The following is a 22,306-nucleotide window of genomic DNA, read 5'->3' as shown; positions in this document are numbered from 1 at the left end:
TTTTGTTATAAAACAACTCTATATAAAGTTGTTTTTAGTCTTTTCAGTAGTGATTGTTTCTGTCTAATGAACGTGGCGATATTTTGTTGCGTTACACAATTTCGTTGCGAAAATCTTACAGTAGTACAAGTTATTTGACCTACGTATATTAAATAGCATCAATAATTAAATTTAAAGTGAAATTATTTTGAGAATCTCAAGACCATATCATATCATATCTGATTTAATTAAAATACATTTCTCCATACTCTCATCGTATATGTAAGTATTTGTACTGCATTGTAACGCAATGATTAATCATACATAGGCGCATATGTAATATACTATAATACATATTAACATTATTTATTTACCGCAGCAGATGCCGGAGTATTCCATATAATCTATTTATGGGCTTCGCATATTCACACTAATCACATGCCATTCGCATTTAAGTTGAATAATTAAAGTAAAATGAGTTTTTGTGGTCTCCCACACTTTCTATAAACATATGCTTCAACGTATTTTCACCATTTACAGTTATAGACATAGTATATGCGAATAACCGAAATTCACCCAGGTGCACTTTCTTTAAGAACTTAAGCAAATATTTTACAAAATCTGTAATCAGATTGCACACACCAGCAGTTATCGATACTGTAGGCATTGGCATTAAGAAATTACGAATAAAGCATATGCATTTATTTAGGTTTAGGAATAAAGGTATTGTCAAAATTAAAAGTAATCATTATGGCGCTCACATATAATTATATATATGTAAATTTGTATGTGTAGCAATTTGTTTATACCTGCTCATGCCTCATACTTTTACCGACTTTCGCTTTGTCTTTGGCTAATAATCGATAAGTCAAATGACAATTTTCGCTCGCTGCTCAGACCATACAAACGGTTTCTTGCCCTATAGCTGTATGCTACTCGCTACTATCATTAACACGCAATTGACGGCAATACATTTCAACACACTTTTAAAGTCGAAGTAAATAACGATCCTGTAAGAAAAATTTAACTAGACTCATATCGAAGGAAAAGTAAGTATGAAGTAATGGGGTTTGGAATATCAATGAAATAATTTAATTATATTCATAAAAGTGTAATCGATGCCATGGACACGCTTGCAAAAATTAAGACGGTGAACCCAATTTCGACGGCTTTCAATCATAAATCAGCCGATACTACTGCAATTTCACATTCGATATTCGTACAAAATTCATCAATAGACGCTGGCTTGTTGACGTAGACCATATACTTGACGTAGCCCTACAGGGAATAGTCAAATCGCACGAACGAGGCGGTCAATTGACTGGGACATTTCGTGAGCTAACACGTTCACCAAACTTGGTTTTCAATAAAATGTGCCGCCGTCCTGTTGGAACCACATATTGTCTAAGTATATATCATCCAATTCGAGTCAAAAATATTCGGTTATGATTGAGCGGTGTCGATTCCCATTTATAGTAACGTACCGCTCTTAATCATCACGGAAAAGTACGGCCCAATGACACCGCCGGCTCATAACTCGCATCAAATCGTAATTTCTTCGGGAGGAAAGGTGACTCATGTAGTCCGTGTAGATTGCTGCCTGACCTATAATGCATATTTTGCTTATCGACGAAGCCATTCAGCCAGGAATGAGCCTCATTACTGAAATGAATTTTTCGATGAAAGTTCGGATCATTTTCAAGACCATAAATTGAACGTAGCGCTCTTGTAGTTGAGGCCGCTGACTCCGGATTTCGGCTGTTGGACCGTATATCTTTCCATTGGCAAACCTTACTGAAGAGAAGTGTAAAAAGGACGGGAAAAAATAAGGCTTCGTTTGCCACTTTTGTACCGTCTCTATTGAAGACCCCGCTAATTGGTTTAAAATTTAAAAATTATCAGTCAAAATAATCTTTTGAAGTTGATATTAAAAATGAATCAAATATAACGAAACATTACTACCGGCTAAAGTTTTGGATGTATGGACCATAACTGCGCATAAAACACATCATACATTGATTTTATGAGGATGTAACAGCGTTTGACCACGTTTTCTTGGGTATGAGAATCACTATAAATTCGAAAAAGTTTCTTTAGTAACATACCCATTTAACTGAAAGTGAGTTTCATCGCTGAACACATTTTTTTTTTTTTTTTGTGAAAATCAGAATCGACAACCAAGTTGTTTCAGAACATTCATCGAACGTACGATGCGCCCGATGATGGTTCGGCTTCAATTTTTGAATGAGTTGGATTCTGGAATCTTACCAAACTAAAGTCCTACCAAAAAAGCTTCCAGAAAGGAGATGTTGCTTGCTGCCTCCGATTGTGGATGTAATCATTCGGTTCTTCTCGGATACTCTGTGTCTTCGGGGCGCACTGTACGACATCCCTGAGGATGCTCATTATCAACTAGAATAAACGTGATGGATGGTTGCTCGAATTTGCATGAATTGCAACCGTTGTTCCGGAGTAAATTTATTCATTATGAAATCATTATCATTATGCTAATGAACTGAGTATAAACCAGCTAACAGCTGTCTAAAAAATCATATTATAAGAGGAAGATTGTTGATCCGAAAGAGCCAAAACGGGTGTTCAAGGCTTTGAAATTTCAGTAAAATTTGTAAATACTTAAAAATTCAACCTGTCTCAAATTAAATTTTAGCATACGACATATTGATTTTAAATGTCCCTTAATATACTTCGAAAAAAAAAAATTTAAATGAAAAGAAAGTCTCAAATTCCCTTGAATTATTTCTCTAAGTTAGAAATCTTTGTAGAAAAATCGGTATTTCAATAATACGAAGAAGTACCTAGAGTTGATTATCTTAAAAAAAAGTTAATATTTCTTTAGGGTATGCATTTCCTACAAGGCTATAAGTAATATGAAGTCGCTCACATATTTGGATATTTACTCATTCGCCTATTGCAAGAGTTTTCACGCAGTCGAACCCATATAAGTATGTACCCACGTATGCAGCCAAGTAATGCATAATAAATACGCATACGTTCCTACTGGGCATGTGTACCGCCAACATTAAAAATTCATTTTGCATTTTGCCTCTTCCCTTTTACATTGCGCTATGCTGTAATTTGCCGTTTGTTATTATACCGAATATGTCCGTTAAATGTCGAAGAAATGTAGGTCTCTTCAGGTTGTTGTTGTGCTGTGTGAGCTTGCTCTGTTTTTGTTTTTTAGTATTACGAATATAAACTAAAATCAATTCAATTGCATGTCAACATGAACATCGTCAGTTGCTTCGCTGGCCATTCGCCTTTGCTTTGTGTGGCGAAAATTCTTTTCGGCAGAAATGTTAAGTGGCAGGCGTGGAAGTGGAGAAAAGCCAGCGGTTAAATATAAGAAACATGTCTTATATAAACAAACAGACAATAATTTAGTATGCACGCTTTTATAAATTTGTCGCTGTCTACTGTCGCTAATACTAAATGGCATTTAATTTGACACTTAGACATGACACAGAAAAGGAGTTACGGCGTTCAGTTTGGTTTGAATTATATAGGTCTTAGACTTAGCCTACTCAACAGTTGATTAGTAAAAAGTACTGACCTGGTTAACACAACACAAATTGCAGACTATGTTATCAAAGGCTAACATCTGGGTCTTTCGAACTAAACGATTGGATATATGAAACACTCATGTAAATCACGCTGCGGCGGGTTCAAAAATTACGGACTTAATTTGAATTTTGCTCCAGCATTTTGTTGATATTGCGATGATCTAATCCATTTGAGAATATCCGTCAATTTACATAACACTCGTAGGCCTAAAAGCAGACACTCGGCAAAATTTCGAATGAGTCAATTGGTTCTTTACCTCACTCGCTGCCGTTAACATCAATAATTAAGGGCCAAACCACTGCTTACTGTAGGCGCCCCTCACCTGAAATGAACTCGTGAAACCCGCGAAATAAATTGTGATCCATTTCGAATTTTCCTACTTTTTTTTTAAAATAAAGCACAGAAATTTAAAATTTGATGGGTAATGTTTATTATCATTTATTCTTTGAAGATTATTCTTTGAAGATTGACTTTCAAATGTTGGCCGCGTCTTTGTCTCCGATGGTCCATCCGTTGAGTCCAATTTTCGTTGACTCGTTGAAGCATTTCGACTGGTAATTGGCGAATTACAGGCGTCATGCTTTGCTCCATGGAATGCGTCGAAGTGGGATTGTCCGCATAGACTTTAGACTTTACAAACTCTCACCGAAAAATTCTAACGGTATGACACCAGACAATTTTGGTGGCCAATCGACCGACCCAAAACATGAAATTATCTGCTCACCGAAGTAGTCTCTCTACAAATCCACTGATTGATCTGATGTGTGGGAAGTGCGGCGTCTTATTGAAATAATAGTCGATCTCACGAGCTTCAATTTTAGGAATAAATAGTTGGTATTCTGACGCGATTACGGAATGGCAGCTCTTGAATCTCTTCCGGTTGCCCTTTGTTTGAAATGCGGAAGTTTTGCTTGCTTACATACCCACTGAGCCAGAAATGGGCCTCATCGCTGAACAAAATTCAGCCTCAAATCTTCATGGAACTTTTCAAATGACCATAGAGTGAAGAGATGTCGCTTGGTAGGGTCGACTGGCTGCAGTTCTTTAGTAATTGTACGCCTTAAGATTTTGACGTAAAATGTAAAGTAAGAAAGTGTCACTGTTACCATGATAATCGGATCTTAGTTATCGGAACGGTCTCGAACTCGTATACTTCTAACAACAGTAAGTCTCGTTTTCTCCACAAAATAATATTTATATTAGCTCTCATATCTGGGTTATACTGATTGGTCCCAACATGCAGGCATTACAGGCAAAAGATCATGGGGTGAAAGCTTTCACATAGCAAGCTTATTAAAAACTTCAATATTTGTCCAAAATAATTTAATATTTATTGTTCTTTAAAATTACTCACTGCTTTCGTACAAATACTTATATACTCACCCTTGTACATATGTAAGTCCGTATTCAGGCGCAGCAATTTAATTGTATAATGTTTATTTGATTTCTTGTCCAACCTACTTATTGCCAACAATCTGCTTGTAAAAGTGTAATTCCCAAGTCAATTTACGGTTTTTCGATTTTTATATAAAATTGCTTGTGACAATCAAAGTGACAAACAAGCAAATGTCGTACATATGTCTGAAGTGTTTAAGTATGCACTCGTAACTAATCCTATATACATACATACGAACATGTATATGTGTGTAGTAAAAGTCGTTTTTCCAAATGTTTGACTCTTGTACTCGATGAGTAAGTGCTGAGCTTTTGTGGCACAGCAATTTCAAATGATTCACGCGATCCAACAATCAAGCGAACGGGTGTAGCGCTGTCACAGTTGGCGACCGAACTCGAAAGGCGAGCACTTACAGTGGCAATTCGGAGATGTCTGCAATGTATGTATATCGTCATATACTGTATCCTCTTGCAGATATGTACATATGTAAGCTTGAAAGGTGTGGGGGGTGTGTCGGTTCCCAGTACCAACGACTCAACAGCTTGTCTACACATGTCTTTTTCGGTGTCAGCGGTTCAAGTTTGATTCAATGCTCCACTTGAATTCACCGCCTCGCCGACCACAAAACTGTTCGCTTTAAACTCAGCAATCGCGGTTAAGTAAATGAGAACGAAATTACAGTGGGAGTAAATATTTGATTAGATTCTTTGGAAAATCGTTAAGCACGTACTTGTGTCGGTAATCGCGTATACGCTCTTAGTATATGCATAGATACCAGCAAGAAATATTTACATATAAGATATGCGTATATGTAGGTATATATAATATTTTAATAGATGTTTATTACATAGTATTTCTTCGCATCAATAAGGGTATTGCACTTTATCGTATGAATAAGCTGAGCGTAAGTTAGCTGGTGTTAGTTTTGTTGCCGCCAACTATAAATTAAAGAACTGTTTTTTAAATAAATTTTTATTCAAAATTACTTTTACTCAGCTGCGAAGATCTCCTGGCCGATTTGTCTCACAGAGCTCAGTAATTATAAACAGTGTTCTCATGTGTTCATTTTACAAACAAGAAGTAGACGACCATTATGGCCTCTACCTATACACACCAGTTAAATTAAAATTTTCAATTTATATTTTTTTTTTATATATCAAACCTTAAAAACGACTGTAAGCTTAGAAAACGTGTATTTTTCCTATCTTTTATATTTAAGCTTAGCATTCAGCTGTCAAGTAATGTAAAAACTTCATATAAAAAATGCTTAAGAAATGGTTCCTGGTTCACACCAATTTAATACATTTTGGTATCTCTCTTCTTCAGCTATTTCTGCATCTGTAGGATTTGCTTAGGAGGTTAGTTTTCTGCGGTGCGAATAATATGGCCAGCCCACCGAAAACTGTTTAATTTAATTGTCGTTAAAATATCGGGTTGCTAGTTTCCGCCATAAGCCATCCAAAAAATGTTCGAAACCCTCTTCATTCAAAAACTTATAGTTTCTTCAGCTCTGACTAATGTACAGTTTTTATTGGCGCATATTAGGCAGAGGAGCAATCAGTGTGCGACAGATTGAAAATTTTACCGATCTGTCGAAGAAATACCAAACTCTTATGAGGCTACATAGAGAAGTAATCTACTTATACAATCGTATGCCACCTTCAAACCTATAAAGAAATTAAATGTGTTCATATTAATTTCTTGAGATTTCTCAATAATTTGTCTTACTATAAATATCGTATCGCCAAATTTGTCTTCCTTTTTGGACCATTGATGTAATATGCTTTTAAGTTCATACCATATGTGACGAGTTATGCATAAGTCTCAGATGGTCCATTAATTGACTTCAATGTTCGCGTGATGTTTTGCTCCAAGCTCTAAATCGAAGCGGGGTCATCTGCACAGATGTATATAACCCCAAGGGAAAAAGTCTAACAGTGTGATATCACACGATCTTGGTGGCCAATAGACCGGGTGACCGGTGAAATTATCTGCCCACCAAAGTATTCGCTCAATAAATCTCTTGACTAATGTGTTGTGTGGACGGTGGCGCCGTCTTGTTGAAACCAATTGTCACCGAGATTACGAACTTCAATTTCATCATTAAATAGTCGGTAATCAAGGCGGCATAATGGTCGCCATTGACGATTACTTGCTCTCCACCACCACCGGTTCACAAAATACACCAAACCGTTGTTTTTTCTGTATGAAATATCAGTTCTTGGATCTCTACGCGTTAATCTTCATCTCAAATGCGGAAATTCTGCTTATTTACATACCCATTGAGCCAGAAATGAGCCTCATCGATGGGAATGAACAAAATTTGGTTCGAAAACGCCGGATTTTCTTTGAACTTTTTAAGATCTCATAGAGAGGAGCGATGTCGTTTAGGAAGGCCGAGCGGCTCCAGTCCAGCCAAAAAAAGGCTATTGAATAAAGTACCACACCACACTTCTTGAACAGTTACGACGTCTGCTTTGTAATAGCCTACTGGTTTTGTTAATTATTGTTTAGTATAAGGTATTTAATATATAGCCTTATATATTTTTCTTTAAAACGTTTGCAAGGTCGTCGTTGTTGGGTGTGTTTTTTCCGACACTTAGTTACTGCTTCCGTGACAGAGTTTTTTGTTTTGTGGTCTGTCAGCCTTGTGTCAATTACTCTCTATTATGCTCATATGATTCTTTTGTTCCTTCCACTTTTTATACTCTCGCAACAAAGTTGCTAAAGAGAGTATTATAGTTTTGTTCACATAACTGTTGTTTGTAAGTCCTAAAACTAAAAGAGTCAGATATAGGGTTATATATACCAAAGTGATCAGGGTGACGAGTAGAGTTGAAATCCGGATGTCTCTCTTTCCGTACATCCGTCTGTCCGTCTGTCCGTCCGTCCGTGCAAGCTGTAACTTGAGTAAAAATTGAGATATCATGATGAAACTTGGTRCACGTATTTCTTGGCTCCATAAGAAGGTTARGTTCGAAGATGGCCAAAATCGGCCAACTGCCGCGCCCACAAAATGGCGGAAACCGAAAACCTATAAAGTGTCATAACGAAGCCATAAATAAAGATATTAAAGTGAAATTTGGCACAAAGGATCGCATTAGGAAGGGACATATTTGGATGTATTTTTTTTTTGGAAAATTGGGCGTGGCATCGCCCCCTACTAACTTTTTTGTACATATCTCGAAAACTACTACAGCTATGTCAACCAAACTGTATAGAGTCGTTTCTTTTAGGCATTTCCATATACAGTTCAAAAATGGAAGAAGTCGGAAAATAACCACGCCCACCTCCCATACAAAGGTTATGTTGAAAATCAACAAACACTAACAAAAACGTCAGAAACACTAAATTTTACGGAAGAAATATCAGAAGGAAGCTGCACCCAGGCTTTTTTTTTAGTTTAAAATGGGCGTGGCGTCGCCCACTTATGGACCAAAAACCATATCTCAGGAAGTACTCAACCGATTTCAATGAAATTCGGTATATAATATTTTCTTAACACCCTGATGACATGTTCCAAATATGGGTGAAATCGGTTCACAACCACGCCTGAAATCTCGATTATCACTTTATCATGCGAGAGTATAAAATGTTCGGTGACACTCGAACTTAGGCCTTCTTTACTTGTTTCACATGGGGTTGTGTACACAGATAAAATTCTTTCCGCCGAATTTATTAACTCTAACAATGTTTCTTTCTCAATTCCAGGACTATGTGACAGAGCTGAATGGCATCGGCCTATGTGTGGTCAACCTAATGGACGATATGCACGAATATATGCGTGGGCTCTTTTTACTAATGTGAGTAGTGATAAATTAGAAACTATTGCATTTAAAAAATGAAATTTATGGACAAATGAAAGCTTTCGGATAGCCTTTTCTTAATATTTTTTTGAATAACAAAAAAATGTATGCACGTCTACCCAGTCAAAGTGCCCGGTCTGCAATATATAATGATAAATCGGAAGTATAAACTCATCTTAAATAATCCTGCAAGATAGAGTAGAGAAAAATATCTTTTGATATTAAATCTGTGTTTATGCCTTCATAAATCCTTACATCGCGCATAGCCATAAATCAAAACAAAATTTGTTCCGCCTGTTTATTAAGCTTAAGCGCAAACTTTGAACCAATAAAAAAATTTGTCAATATACAATATTATTGCTTAAAATGCAAATTGCGCGCACCATAATCCCTAAAACAGTTATTCTTACTTAACGCAATAACAACAATTCGTCGTACTGTATACAAAGTAAAGGCAGAAGCAGCGCTTGCCAGCTCAACGCTTGGCTTCCCTCAGCTTTTGGCCGTCTATCAAAGTGGTCTTAGCTTTTTAAATGGCCGCATTCATTGCTGATCGCTTTATGTGCATTTAGGCAAAGATTTATATTTGGATTTCGACATGAAAACGAAATGGTCCTATGATTTGTGGCGCCAGCAAGCCACTCAAGGTCAGTATAAAACGTAAAGTGCGTGCTTTTAAGCGCCATTCGCTTTTTACCACAATAATGCTTCCTTTTCGAAGACGCACCATTGTTTGCTTTATACTTCTTCCTTTATTTTCTTTTGCTTGCTTTTCCTGTTTCGTTAATTTATCGCAATTTGCAGGTACTGTGCGCCCTCCGTTCTGCTGGCTTATCTTTACATAAGGACTTCACAGGAGCTGCGTCCACCTGATGGTCCATTTGCCGTTATGATGTTCGAGCATCGCGCTGATATGCGAAATCGCCAACGGTATGTACTGACTGATAAGAAATACGAGTAATTGTACTAAAATGTCTATGTATACTATTTTTAAGAGAGTGACAAAATTTGGTCATCGCAAACAAAATGTCCACTTAGATATTACTAAATTGACCTAACAACTCAGCTGTAAAAAATGTACTGCATTTTGTTGTCTGTAGTTGATTCAAAATTTTTAATCTTATAACCAAAACAGACAAATTAATAACAATAAGATAATTTTCGTTATCTCTAGACAAACTATTTCTGTACAGAACCACTGCCTACAATGCGAGGTTATCCGCTATTCAATCTGCTTTATAAAAAATGAAAAAAATTATTTCTTTGAACTTAATTTTTAAAGTTTTATAGTTCTACAAGTTCTCTATTTTTATTTTGAAATGTAAAAGCCTTTTGAAATATGATTCGAGAATCTTCAGCAAATCGACGATTCTCGAAAACATAGTCCTGGCGAGGGTTAGAAAATTCCCTTCTAAATATATCGTTACCAACAAAGTGAAGTCGACACTTCATCTCAATTTATCAGAACCTAGAGGGTCATGTACTGGATATACCCTAGGGTTACAAAATGCTTGCAAAATTAACTTACATCATTTGCACTCTATTTCTGAAGCGTCATATAAATAAATAAATCTTCCACGAAACCTTTCCCTCTAACATTCCTAAGACCTGTCTCTTATACACATCTAGATGTGTATAAGAGACAGGGATATACCCTAGGGTTACAAAATGCTTGCAAAATTAACTTACATCATTTGCACTCTATTTCTGAAGCGTCATATAAATAAATAAATCTTCCACGAAACCTTTCCCTCTAACATTCCTAAGACTGAATTATCAATTGTTGTCATCTTCCATGTCTCTGCTCCATATAGCATGACGGGGATGATGAGTGCTTTGTAGAGTTTGGCCTATATTCGTCGAGAGAGAACTTTACTTCTCAATTGTCTACTCAGTCCGACGTAGCACCTGTTGGCAAGAGTCGCTGTTGGTGTTAATGTTGGTTCCAAGATAGACTGCGACTATCGTAGTAATGATTGTCAATAATGATGTGGGAGCCAAGTTGCGATTGCAACGACTGTTTGTTGGATGACAGGAGTTATTTCGTCTTGTCCTCTTTTACAAAAAGAGATCCTTCCCGATCCTGACGGAGCTTTTGGTGTTGCTCAACGTCAGCTTACACATCTTTATTAGCTTTGCGGGGATACCAAATTCAGACTTAGCGTCCTAGTCTCAGTTCCTTTTTGTGCTGGCGGCTTTAGAATCGACGAAAAGTATGGTATGTCGATCTTTCTTTCACCGGGTCGATTGTAGATGAACGAGGTCAAAAGCTACACTGATAAGGTCGGTGCCGATGGCCTTTAGTCTTTGACACAGTACGGTCTATAGAACCTTGTATGAGATGTTGAGGAGGCTTATCCAACAGTAGTTAAGGCGCATGGTGAGGTCTCTCTTTTTTATGGATTGGGCAGAGCATACTGGGCATCGGTTACTAGATCACTTCTGGGGTTCTACCAGAGTATGCTTCCAACATTGTATCTTTCTTTTCAGATTAAAATGGGAGGTCTTTCATTCAAGGCTGATTTCTTTTTTTTTCATTGGGGATGTTGTTTACGTGGCGGGAAACAACAAAAGCACGCAACCCTAGGGAAGGATGTTTCGAATTCTCACTTTAGTTCGCCTTCAAACGCATGTTTTTTGGCCACTCAGAGTATACTTGGTCTAAGACTAGAAGTCTGCTTGCTAATTGAGCGAGAAGTCTTTTCAACCATTTTAATAGTTATGAATATACATTCAGATTTATTGTTGATATCGATGTTGATTTGTGTGGGTGTAGCTTGAATCTGGATATGAAAATCCAACAACCAACTACCTTTAGTAGAAAGGGCCCTTTAATGGGTTTTCTTCCACCCTTGTATGGCATAATTGCTTATGAGCTGTCATGATTATGTCTACTTGTCATGGAAATACTGAAAACTATTGTAATTATCGCTCTATTCGATTTGTTGAGAGACGTGAGCGCTGGTATCTGTAGTTTTCGAAATACATATACGAAATGTATTATATAATATTTCTATCTAATGATAAAATCCTCTAGATTATCTATAACGCATTCCGTTACTAATGGCTATGGAATATTAAGAGTATTGTGGAAAAAGTAACCCCCTTACCGAAGCTATGTAAGAAGCGCTTGTGTTCACTCTTATCTTCATCTCTAACTCTGAACTCAAGATCGGTTTTAAGATTTATGTAAGTCTCATTCTGTATAAGATTTTGTCGAAACATTTTCCCCAAGGTGTGTTGATTAATGGGCACACCAACGACAAACTTTGAATCATTAGATTCGTTCACTGAACAGCGACACCTATTAGCGACAGTCTATAATAACTTATAAGCTCCACGTTCATTAAAAACTCTCATTTGCGCCAACTTCCTGCAAAATAAATCACATTTGAGTGAGTGTGACAAAAAGTAACTCACTTCCCTATAAAAATATATAAAAGTCATATCTATGACAAGTCGTTATAATGGTAGATAGTGCACCACAGCGTTAGGCAAACTGAGATAATCCGAGCAAAGCCAAACGCTCATGGCTCGTGTGCGCTTTACTATCTTATTCCGTAGACGCTTGTTTGCGCTGTTCTCTTCACTTCACGCGTTACAAATGCAGTAATAAAAGGGAGTGAATTGCGTACTTACGTTTACAGTTGTTTGTAATTGTTATTTTGTTGCTATTTCAAGTGGCTTGAATGAATGAGAGAGCTCCAAAAATAGCAAAAGTAATTGTGTAATGAATGCAGAAGTGTGGAAGTAATCTTCTTACGGTAAAAAGCCAATGAAGAAATGCAATTGATGCAATGAAAGAGTAATGTCAGTTGGCGCTTTATGGCTGCGAATAAAGGTGAATAGCACAATTGAGTATAAATAGCAGTTTTTGAGAATAGACCTATGCGGAGGTGGATTACGACATCATAACCATGCTTGCCTTCTGCGGATTATGTGGTTTTCAGCGAAAAAAATTTCTTTCAGCGAAAAGTTATTTCTATTTTAAAAGTGCTCTTGGAATTTGTGTTAAAAAGTCTTCTTTTAGGAGAGAATGACAGAATTTAATTAGAAAAAATCATAGTCATGGGTTATGAATTGGGTTGTTAAGAGCATTTATACGTAGTGAAGAATGCGAACTGTGTTCAATAAATTGTTGAAGGTCTGATACTTTGAACTGTATTGCTGAAACCTTTAAATTTCAGCAGTTTTTTGAGAAAAAAATACAGCTTTTGACTAAAAAAGTTATATAGTGATTACGACAGAGTGTTATCTCTTGTAAGAGCTTCTCTCGACGGTTATAAAAATATGAAATAATAGCGCCCTTTATTTGTTAAAATGATTTATAGAATAGTACTGGATGATTTAGCGAGGTTTTAAGCTACGAATTACTGCTAGTGTTATTCCGTTGCGAAATTCGTACGAAAAATGTAGGTCGGATTGATCAAACTATTTACAACTCTCCTGTAATATTGTAGCCCAGGAGCTAGAGTTTTAATCCCCATATCAAGTGTTTCTTGTATGAGCCGAAAGATGTTCTCTTACGGGCGTGTGTCGTCACCAGGCAGTGACGTTAGTACTACCAACATGTTCCTCAAGTCTCTGCTATCGAGTGCCAATAAGAACTTTGTGTACTTAGAGGTTAATTTTGATAAGTCAGTTTATATGTTCGATCTAGAAGGATTCGGTAAATCAGCAGCTTCTTGGGAGAAAATAACATGTATGAAAATTCAGACTACGGAAGTCACCTCGTTGCTCATTTATAGGTTATCCGATGCTTTCTCCGGGGAATTACAAACTTCTTGTCAACCATAATACTCCCTGTTTAGGGTATAAAAAAAAAAAGATAACTCACCTTTCCGATTTTTATAACTATTTATTTAATTCTTGGAAGTGTGTTGTAAGCAATTATTAGATTAATATTGTAATGATGAAAAATAAAAAGCAATTCATTAAGTACTCATACATCACTAAAAAAAAAATTCCAAAAATACCCAAAGGAAGCATTATAAAAAAGGAAAAGTTTAAAATGTGTCGCAGGTGCTAAAATTAATGAATTATCCACGAAGTGCTTCCATATTTCCAAAATTTTAATTAACGCTTTACGAATTACGTTTTGCAAGTGATAATCTTTCCAATCCACTGACTTAACTTCAGCACCTGCGAAAAGCCCATACAAATATATTACAGTTTCTCAAACTTTTCCCCATTAATGCCAACACTCAGGGCAGCATATGTGCCGAGCTTCGATCCAAGACATTCTACACCTCAACTAATCATCATTCATTATGCTAAGCAAGACAACAACAACTAATGACATTATAAATATTTTACGCACCATTGGATATCATCAGATCCCCCACACAAACTTGCCTGTCGACTCACTTAGAAAACGCAACGCTAAATTAACAGGCGACTTCACTGTTGCGTAACCAATTGCGTAACCAAAAGCCTCAAAGTGCTGCTGCTAGACACGGCATACATATATATGTTTGTAACTGTACCTGAAGTGTGTTGTTGTTGCTTATGCACAGACCAGCAACTAAATTTAATATCATTATTAGGGTTCGGATGTTATGTGCGTAGCTAGGGACACAAAGCCTGCAACATACACAGACATCTTTAGGGAACCACACTTAGACACTTGCTATCTAACTAAGCAACTCATCTTCTACTTACCTCTCATTCGCAGCAACTCATCAGCCTCTTCGGTGGGCTGCAGCGTCGGCGCTACCAACACTTCCACCTCGGGCATCGGCTCAGCGCTCACCACACACACGAATGGCGGTGCCAGTGCCGGTAGTGGCATGGGTATGGGTCACAACACATCATCTGCGCTTTCGACAACCGGGTCCGCCACAACGAAGACACGCTCGTATGACTTGTACAGCGCCGAGTTGGATGTTTATCGGGAGAAACGTAAACAACGCAACTTCGGCAGCATGGCCGCTGCTCAGATACTTTGTCTGTGTCCGCTAATGATTCTACGCTTCGCACGCCTTTCCATGGAGGAGACCTATGAGAATCAGAAGCATTTCGACTTCACCTATCTGATGTTTGTGTGGATCGCTTTTCTGCCCACCGTCATCTTTCCCTGTATTTATGCCTCGCAGATACTACCCAGGTAAGCATGGTCGTACGGTAAGACTTAACAGCAATGTGTGGGCTTATAAAATTTATGAGCTCACATGACAAGCTTACTACATCTACTTAGTGAAATTAATTAGTTAAATAGCTGCTTGGATGGAGAGACCAAAGGCTTTGATTTGATTGCAGACTATTCAACTTTATGTTATGTGTGTTACTCAACTTTGCTTGTTTCGTAGGTGTGTGAGAAGATTTTAAACCCACTTCGTCTTTATTTATGGCAGCACTCCTGATAATTTGAAACTATTTATTTATTTCTGAGAATGTAGGTCATAAATAAAGTTTACAGTTCTTTGCTGCATGTTTTCTTAGAGATCTTTAGTAGAGGAGCAGAGAGTTTAGGAGTGGCATATCAGTTTATTCTAACACCTGAGAAACGTACTTGCAAGTACTTTGAGGATATATTATTTTCTGAGCGATGCTTTTATTTAGGACAATCGAAGATTTGGTTATGCCTACACAGTGTGAAGAAGTTTTATTTATACTTTACAGACGTAGATACCGCTCACTTTTCATGAGAGGTGTTCTTTCCGCAGCGGTTTCCAAACACAGCGCACAACGCTGGGTAGGCGATGTTTCACCTTCTCACTTTAGCTCGCCTTCAAACGGATGTTTTGTGGCTATCCAGAGGATAGTAGGTCTAAGACCGGAAGTCGTGGGTTGGCTGAGCCATATGTAAAAGAATGGTTTCTAGCCACTTCCGAGTGCATGGTGTTTCTGATTGTTTCAAGACTGAGGAATTTATTTTTTCTATTTAACTAGATATTTTCAGAGGAAGGGTCTTATGTCTTTAAATATAAAGCCTTTCCAACGATCCAACTGTATTTCGTTGACTTTTATTTACCCTCTCCAGACTGTATGAATACACCTAACAACAGCTTTTTGTAAATGACTCAGCTTTTTTCGAATAATCGAGATACTGACTCTAAGGCCCGTGTTGACACTTTTTTGCACTTGCTTAGTCTATTTTATTCTCTTTAATTTGTAGTATTTTCGTAAAATCCTAATTTCTGACGCCCAATAATTCAAAAAGTAGAGCTTTGGTGGATTATAAGAGCCCTATTGGATTTGTTGCAGACTTAGGCTTTGCAGGCTTTTAAAGTATGATCCAGTTAGAGTTACTTTTTACAAAAGCCTTCTTTGGCAGATCCATTACTGGGTAGGTGGGTATGTAAACAAACTTCGCTTCTGGAACGAAGAGCAATCTAAAGAGATTGGGAATTAACGGTCCCTATTTCCTTTGAAGCCTATGAAAACGTAACCGTCATTGGTGATCGTTGTCATACCATGATAACCGACCATTTGATGCCTGAAATTGAAGTTTATGATTTCGGCGACATTTGGTTTCAACAAGATAGCCCTACTTCCTACATATCGCACCAGTCAATGGATTTAATAAGTGAACATTTCGGTGAGCAGATAATTTAATGTTTTGGGCGGGCCGATTAGCGATATCACACCGTAAGTAAAAAAAAAAAAACTTGTCAACCTTGAAATGGATCACCTTTTATACATACATATGAATATCCTAATCAAGCTATTAGGAATTCTATATTTAGATATTTTCTTCATAAATTTAAAATTACCTCATGGGAAAAATACTTTCAAACCAAAAATTTCCCAAACGGTAATTACAACTTATTTTTATATTGGTATTACCCCCGTGAAATTCGTACTTAAATTCCATATACATTCTCAATTTTTAAACATTCTCTCTCTCTCTCTCTTGTTCAATCCTTATGTACACAATGCCACCGTTATAATCACTCATTCTGTTTGTCTTTCCATTTCTACTGGCTTTAAGTGCAAAAACACCGTTATTGTCGATATTGTTGTGAGCGTTTGCTTTGTTTAAGAAACAATCGCTATAAGAAAGCGCGCAAAATCAACAATGAAATTCGACTCAGTGACTCGACTGAGACAATATTGCCATAAAAAATATCAACTGAATGGAAGGCAATAGAAGAGAGCGAAAGCGAAGCATGAATAAAAGGCAAACAACTTTTTCAACCTTTAATGCCACTTTAGCTAATTTAATTATGTGTACATATGTATATAGAGTACATAAGAGAATATGACTAAGTTGTAAGCAAATTTGTAGTACGGATATGGGTTTGCTATTTGCGATGCTGGAGATTATTATATTTAAATCCGGGAAGTGGCTATCTAAAACTTTGGGACTCCGAATATTATCAAAGCTGGCTGGCCAACGTAGCCGCTGTCTCGTAATTCCCTAAACTGTGTCAATATCGTCGTATTTATACGAAAACCTCATCGTTCCATCGACTCCGATATTCGCCGTTGTCAACACGCCAAGTACCGTAAGTCTTACGCAGAATTTTTCTTTCGAAAACTCGTTACGTCGACTCATTAGAAGTTGTCATTGTCCATGCCTTTGCCATCTCTATAGCAAGACGGGGATGATGAGTGACTTGCAGAGTTTGGTTTTTGTTTGTTGAGAGAGGACTTAGCTTCTCAATTGCCTACTCAGTCCGTAGTAGCACTCGTTGGCATGAGTTATTCTGTGTTGGATCGCGAGTCTGACGTTGTTGTTAATACTGGTTCCAGGATAGACGAAATTGTCTACGAGTTCGAAGTTATGACTGTCAACAGAAATGAGGGGCGATTAGATATTAGTGGTGTGATCTTCACTAGTCAGAATACCGAACAGTTAGAGTAATTTGCGCGTGAGTTGTTTAAGCGGCGAAGACGGTTCACTGGGAATTAGAGTTAGATTTTGTATGAGTGGTGTGATGATGGGTCCAACCCTGGACTAGGCATTAATCAACGCTTTTGAGTGCCGTGGAGTAAGTCTATCGTCAGCAGGTATCCACGTTGAACACACCGGACGTTGACAACAGTGACGTGGGAGCCAAGTCGCAAATGGTATGACCGTTTGTTTGCTGACAAGATATGTTTCGTCTTGCGCTCGCTCATTACCAGACTCATTTGCTTCGCTTCCTTGTCCAACTTGTCCAACTTGGATAACGCAGAACTAACTCCGCGGTTGATATGGTCAGTGATATCGAAGTCATTGTCGTACACCAGCAGTTGTACCCTTTCGCAAAAGATTGCAGCCTTTCGATTCAGATCCATTCACTTACAATTAAAGTCTGTTTCGAAACAACGTATACTCAAGATGACTCGACTAAAGCGCAATACGTTGGATTGACTTAGATTAAATTTTGATTATTAAGACAAAGGAACAGCGTATAGTGTTTCTCGCTCTCTCTCTCTCTCTCTCTCTAAAACTGCAGGGAAGGTTTTTTTTATGGCTTTTTAGTCCAAGAGTTTATAAAGTTTGGAAAAATGGTAGCAAAAATGAAGCTTTGTACATTTCGAATTATCTTTTTGGCCAGAACATACGCAGAATATAAGGTGGCTTCCTAGTTCCACGTTCTACTCTTCCGCATATACTCAATATTGTTTGGCTCCCTTGTTATATGTGTCAGTAGTTCCATTTGTTTGCGTTCACTTTCAATTAATCTTGCGTAATCTCAGCCAGAACGTTTATTTCGCTCGCAGCGTGCTCATTTTGCATATCCGTCGTTAAAACAAGGACATTGAATTAGTAATTACGACCTGCTTGACTGAAGTCACACAATCCGGCAGCAGCCATGAGGATTTCCACTGATCCAAGTTGAATGTTTATTTTAATTAAATCCCGTTTTTTTGCGCTCGTTGTGTTTCGCTAGAAAAGGCAACATTGTAGCGCCATATCGGTACATACATATACACTGTATTTATTCACAACTCTTTGTTTTTTCTGCTTTCTTCTTCTCCCGCACATCGTCGATGAACAGAGATAAGCAAGAGCGCATACGTGGCTATTTTCGTCTTTCCACGAAACGTTTCCATAAATCGCGCAGTTGTGGCGGCAGCGGCAGCGGCCAAACGCCCAGCTCCCGAGAGGATTCCATTGAAAAGGACGACAACACAAACGCCACGCAAGCCACATCGATAGTCGTGAACGGCGAGGAGTTTCTGAACGGGGGCGGCAGCATTACCGGTACCGCGCTGGTGACACGTCACGAACTTAATCGGGCTGCCAAGTTTCAACAACAGCAGCAACAGCATCACAACAATTGCCGACAGGCTGGCAAGGACAGTGCAAACGGCGGTGCGGCGGTAGGTCAGCATGCTTACGGCAGCAAGTCGACACCGCTGGCGAAGGATGTGCGTGTGAAGAAGAATGATGTGAAGATTAAGATAATATCGGATGGCGGCAAAGGCAAGAAGTCAACGTTAGCAGGCATTGGCGGTGCCGGGCAATTGCAGGCACAGCATGCAGCGAAGAGCGGCAGTCGACGCGAGAGTGTTGCCGGTGGCGGCGGTGGCGGTGGTAGTATTGGTGAGCGTAAATTGACGCTGGGCTCGTTGGATAACTCCTGCTCGAATATGACCTCGTCGACCTACTGCAATGGCGGTGGCAGCTTGTTGGAGGATGATGGTGGCGCAAGCAATTTCGGTGATGGTGAAGACTCCTCAATAGTGAGTGGCATGATTGTATCGAGCGGCGGACAAAATGGCATCAACTATATGCCGCACAAGAAGTGGAGCCTCAGTGGTCAACCATTGTTACGCAACAAGGATTTATCGTTTAGCGATTGCAGTAGTTTCTCTCATATGGAGACGGCCAGCACGTTGGAGCGCGACATGGAGATAATCGATATGTTGGAGCGTGAACGTAGCATGGACATACAGGAAATGATAGAGCGTGAGAAGCACGGTGAGACGGTGCGCATGACGGTGGGTGAACGTCGCAAGCTGCCCGATATTGAGAAGATTTATCAGCGTTCGCCAAAAGCGAAACTCGATCCGTACAATTATGATGTGTCGTCACAGGCGACGCCGACACCGTCAACAGCAACCGCAAAGGATAGCATACCGAACTCTTTGCTCTGCAGTGATCCCTTGCAGTCAAGCGGTGGCATTAGTAGTAGTGGTAGCAGCACAAATGATGGCGGTTATAGCGTTGCGTCGACGTTTACCGGCGATGATGGTATGGCAGCGCATCGCCTGTCACGCAACGATGACGGTGAGAGTGGCATCGATGTCGACGAAGAAGTGCCGTCCGATTTCTTCGACAAGTACACGCCGGGCGCTGCCAATTCGGTGCCATATGCCAGCAGCGGCGGCGGCCCGGCAGTCAACACACCCACTTCCGCCTACCAGTATCAGTACTCGCGTCGTCTGAGCCGCAAATCGTCGCATCACAGTCAAGGCTCCAATTCACATCGCACTTCGAAGCGAGATAGCTTCAACTCCTTGAATGGCAGCGATCTCATTGCGGGCGCATTTGGTGAGCTCGATCCAACGCAACCACTGTCGAAGATGTCAGTGGTGGAGGGGCGTATGCGTCGCAGTAGTGGACGTACGTCCAGTTTCTCTTCCTCGGCACGCAGTTCAATGAAGTCACGCGACTACAATCATGGTTCATCGCATTCGGCGCATCCAGAGCTGGACTTCAGGGAGAATATATTTGCCGAACTCTGAAGAGGTTAGTGTGGTAAGACTCGAGTTTAGGTGCCACGATCCAAATTGTGCATGCTTTATTTGAACGAGGTGCCTAATTGGATTAAATTAAGCAACGAAGACATGTTTGAAGCGGAAAGCTAGCTTTTAATACGAACAAATACAGAAACCCTTAAATAGTGTGTATTGGTATGGAAGTCCTGACAGAGCAGTTTTATAACAGTAGTTGAGCGTAAGTTTTTATTAATGTAGACAGATCCTAGTATGTGGTAAGTAATGTTAAGTATAAATTTGAAATGTGATGAAAATAAGTACAGAATTGGCTTAAGCATTCTGAAACGAAGTATCATAGTGTTGTTGGAGTTACGTTGCGAATAAATTAGTTTGTTTGTTATGTGTGAATTTAGATAATAAGGGTTGCTAACTGAAGCAATATACGAAGCTTACCTAATCTTGACTGTCAGATGATTTGAAGGTTAGATCACCTTTGAAGGATTGGTTGGATTGGATTTGAAGGATCCTTTGAAGGAGATTTCTAGTCAACAGTGCCGAAGGATGTCGTTGGCAATGCTTTAGGTCTAGTATTTGGATTCAGAGGCTGACATATAGTATTCATGAGTTACGAGAATATCAATAAGGTAGTGCATTTGGCTCTAAAGAACTGTAATGGTTCGTGAAAGGAGGGGTAAAACTCGAAAGATTATTAGTATGATTATTTGTATGAGGCAACTGCATGCTTTGTTCCTGAAAAACACATGGGGTTTAAGTTAAATATGTGATTACTTAACATATGAGTCCTTTTGAAGAAAAGCACGGGCTTTTTACAGCAGAAATAGTTTGAGTGAAAAAGAGATACCACGTTAACTCAATTATGGAAGAATGAAGACGAGAGTAAAGCGTGAAAAAGTCACGTTCTATTGTATTTTATATACGAATTTGTTAGTATGATAGTTAATTATGGTGCGTTAAAAATAATAAATCTTATTACAATACTTTTTTAAAAACTTGTTTCAGGTTGAATTCGACTTTCTTTAAAAAATATAAACTATTTTAGTTAGAATGTTAGCATATGTATATTTGAAAGTAATTAAAAAATGCTGCCTTCGAATCGCCGAATCGAGAACTTAACGAATTAGTGAATCGAACAAACTGATATGCGTCTCATAAACTGGCACAATTTAATTGTTTTTGGCGGCTACCATTTATACCACTTTGATTTGGTATACGAAAGCTCTCTTCTTGACACGATAATTTATAACTGTTCTATATTTTTGGAGTAATGAATCGTCCAAACAACTGGTATGAATATAATGAACTGGCATAACCCGATACATTTTGAAAGCCTCCACTTATACCACTTTGATATATGGCAGTTTTCTTTCATAAAAACTACCGGCTAGATTTTAAACGTTTTTGTTTTGTAATTGTGTGGTGAGTCGAGCTTATAAGTAAATCCCAGAATTAGGAGGCATAAATCGTAGATACAGGCAAAATCAAGAATATTAGAAAGCCAACACTTTGGACAAGTAACCATAAGTTCTGTTGTATTGAATTCAGTCACTTCTGTTCCTTTCACTTGCCAGCTTTTTGGCAAGAAGGGGAAGAGCTCCCACTTTTGTATTGAACTGAAAGAGACAACTTTAGTGTTGTTTTCATTTTTTGGACTAGAGAGAGAGAGAGAGAGAGAGCAGAGCTCAGATTTAGCGAGCATTACTAACAAATACGACATGTCGCATAACCGGCAATTCGCACAAAAAGCTAGGCCCATGTTATATAAGCTCTTCTGGAATTTACAATCTCCAGACAAGTAGCCTGATTAAGGGACATAATATTTAAACCTTTTGAGGTTGTAACCACACATTTCCTAAGCAGTAGCTCGAGAGCGGAATCGCTCCATTCAGCCTTAGTGCTGAAGATAACCTTCAATGTCTTAGTGAAA

At 38.6% G+C, this 22,306-nt stretch overlaps 1 protein-coding gene across 1 annotated transcript in view; it reads left to right on the top strand.

Annotated features, from left to right (window-relative positions):
* The window catches only part of LOC108966346, a 55,840-nt gene extending 34,594 nt beyond the window's left edge, over positions 1-21,246 (top strand). Inside the window, exons 3-6 of the mRNA XM_018929195.1 lie at positions 8,669-8,760; positions 9,568-9,693; positions 14,438-14,869; positions 18,696-21,246. Coding sequence (XP_018784740.1) covers positions 8,669-8,760; positions 9,568-9,693; positions 14,438-14,869; positions 18,696-20,388 — 2,343 coding nt within the window. The 3' untranslated portion in view covers positions 20,389-21,246. The remainder of the gene's footprint in view (positions 1-8,668; positions 8,761-9,567; positions 9,694-14,437; positions 14,870-18,695) is intronic.
* The last annotated feature ends 1,060 nt before the right edge of the window (positions 21,247-22,306 follow it).

The sequence above is a fragment of the Bactrocera latifrons genome, unplaced genomic scaffold (genome assembly GCF_001853355.1).
Source record: "Bactrocera latifrons isolate USDA-ARS-PBARC rearing strain unplaced genomic scaffold, ASM185335v1 scaffold_16, whole genome shotgun sequence".
NCBI lineage: Eukaryota > Metazoa > Arthropoda > Insecta > Diptera > Tephritidae > Bactrocera > Bactrocera latifrons.
This window is presented reverse-complemented; position numbering and strand designations above follow the sequence as displayed.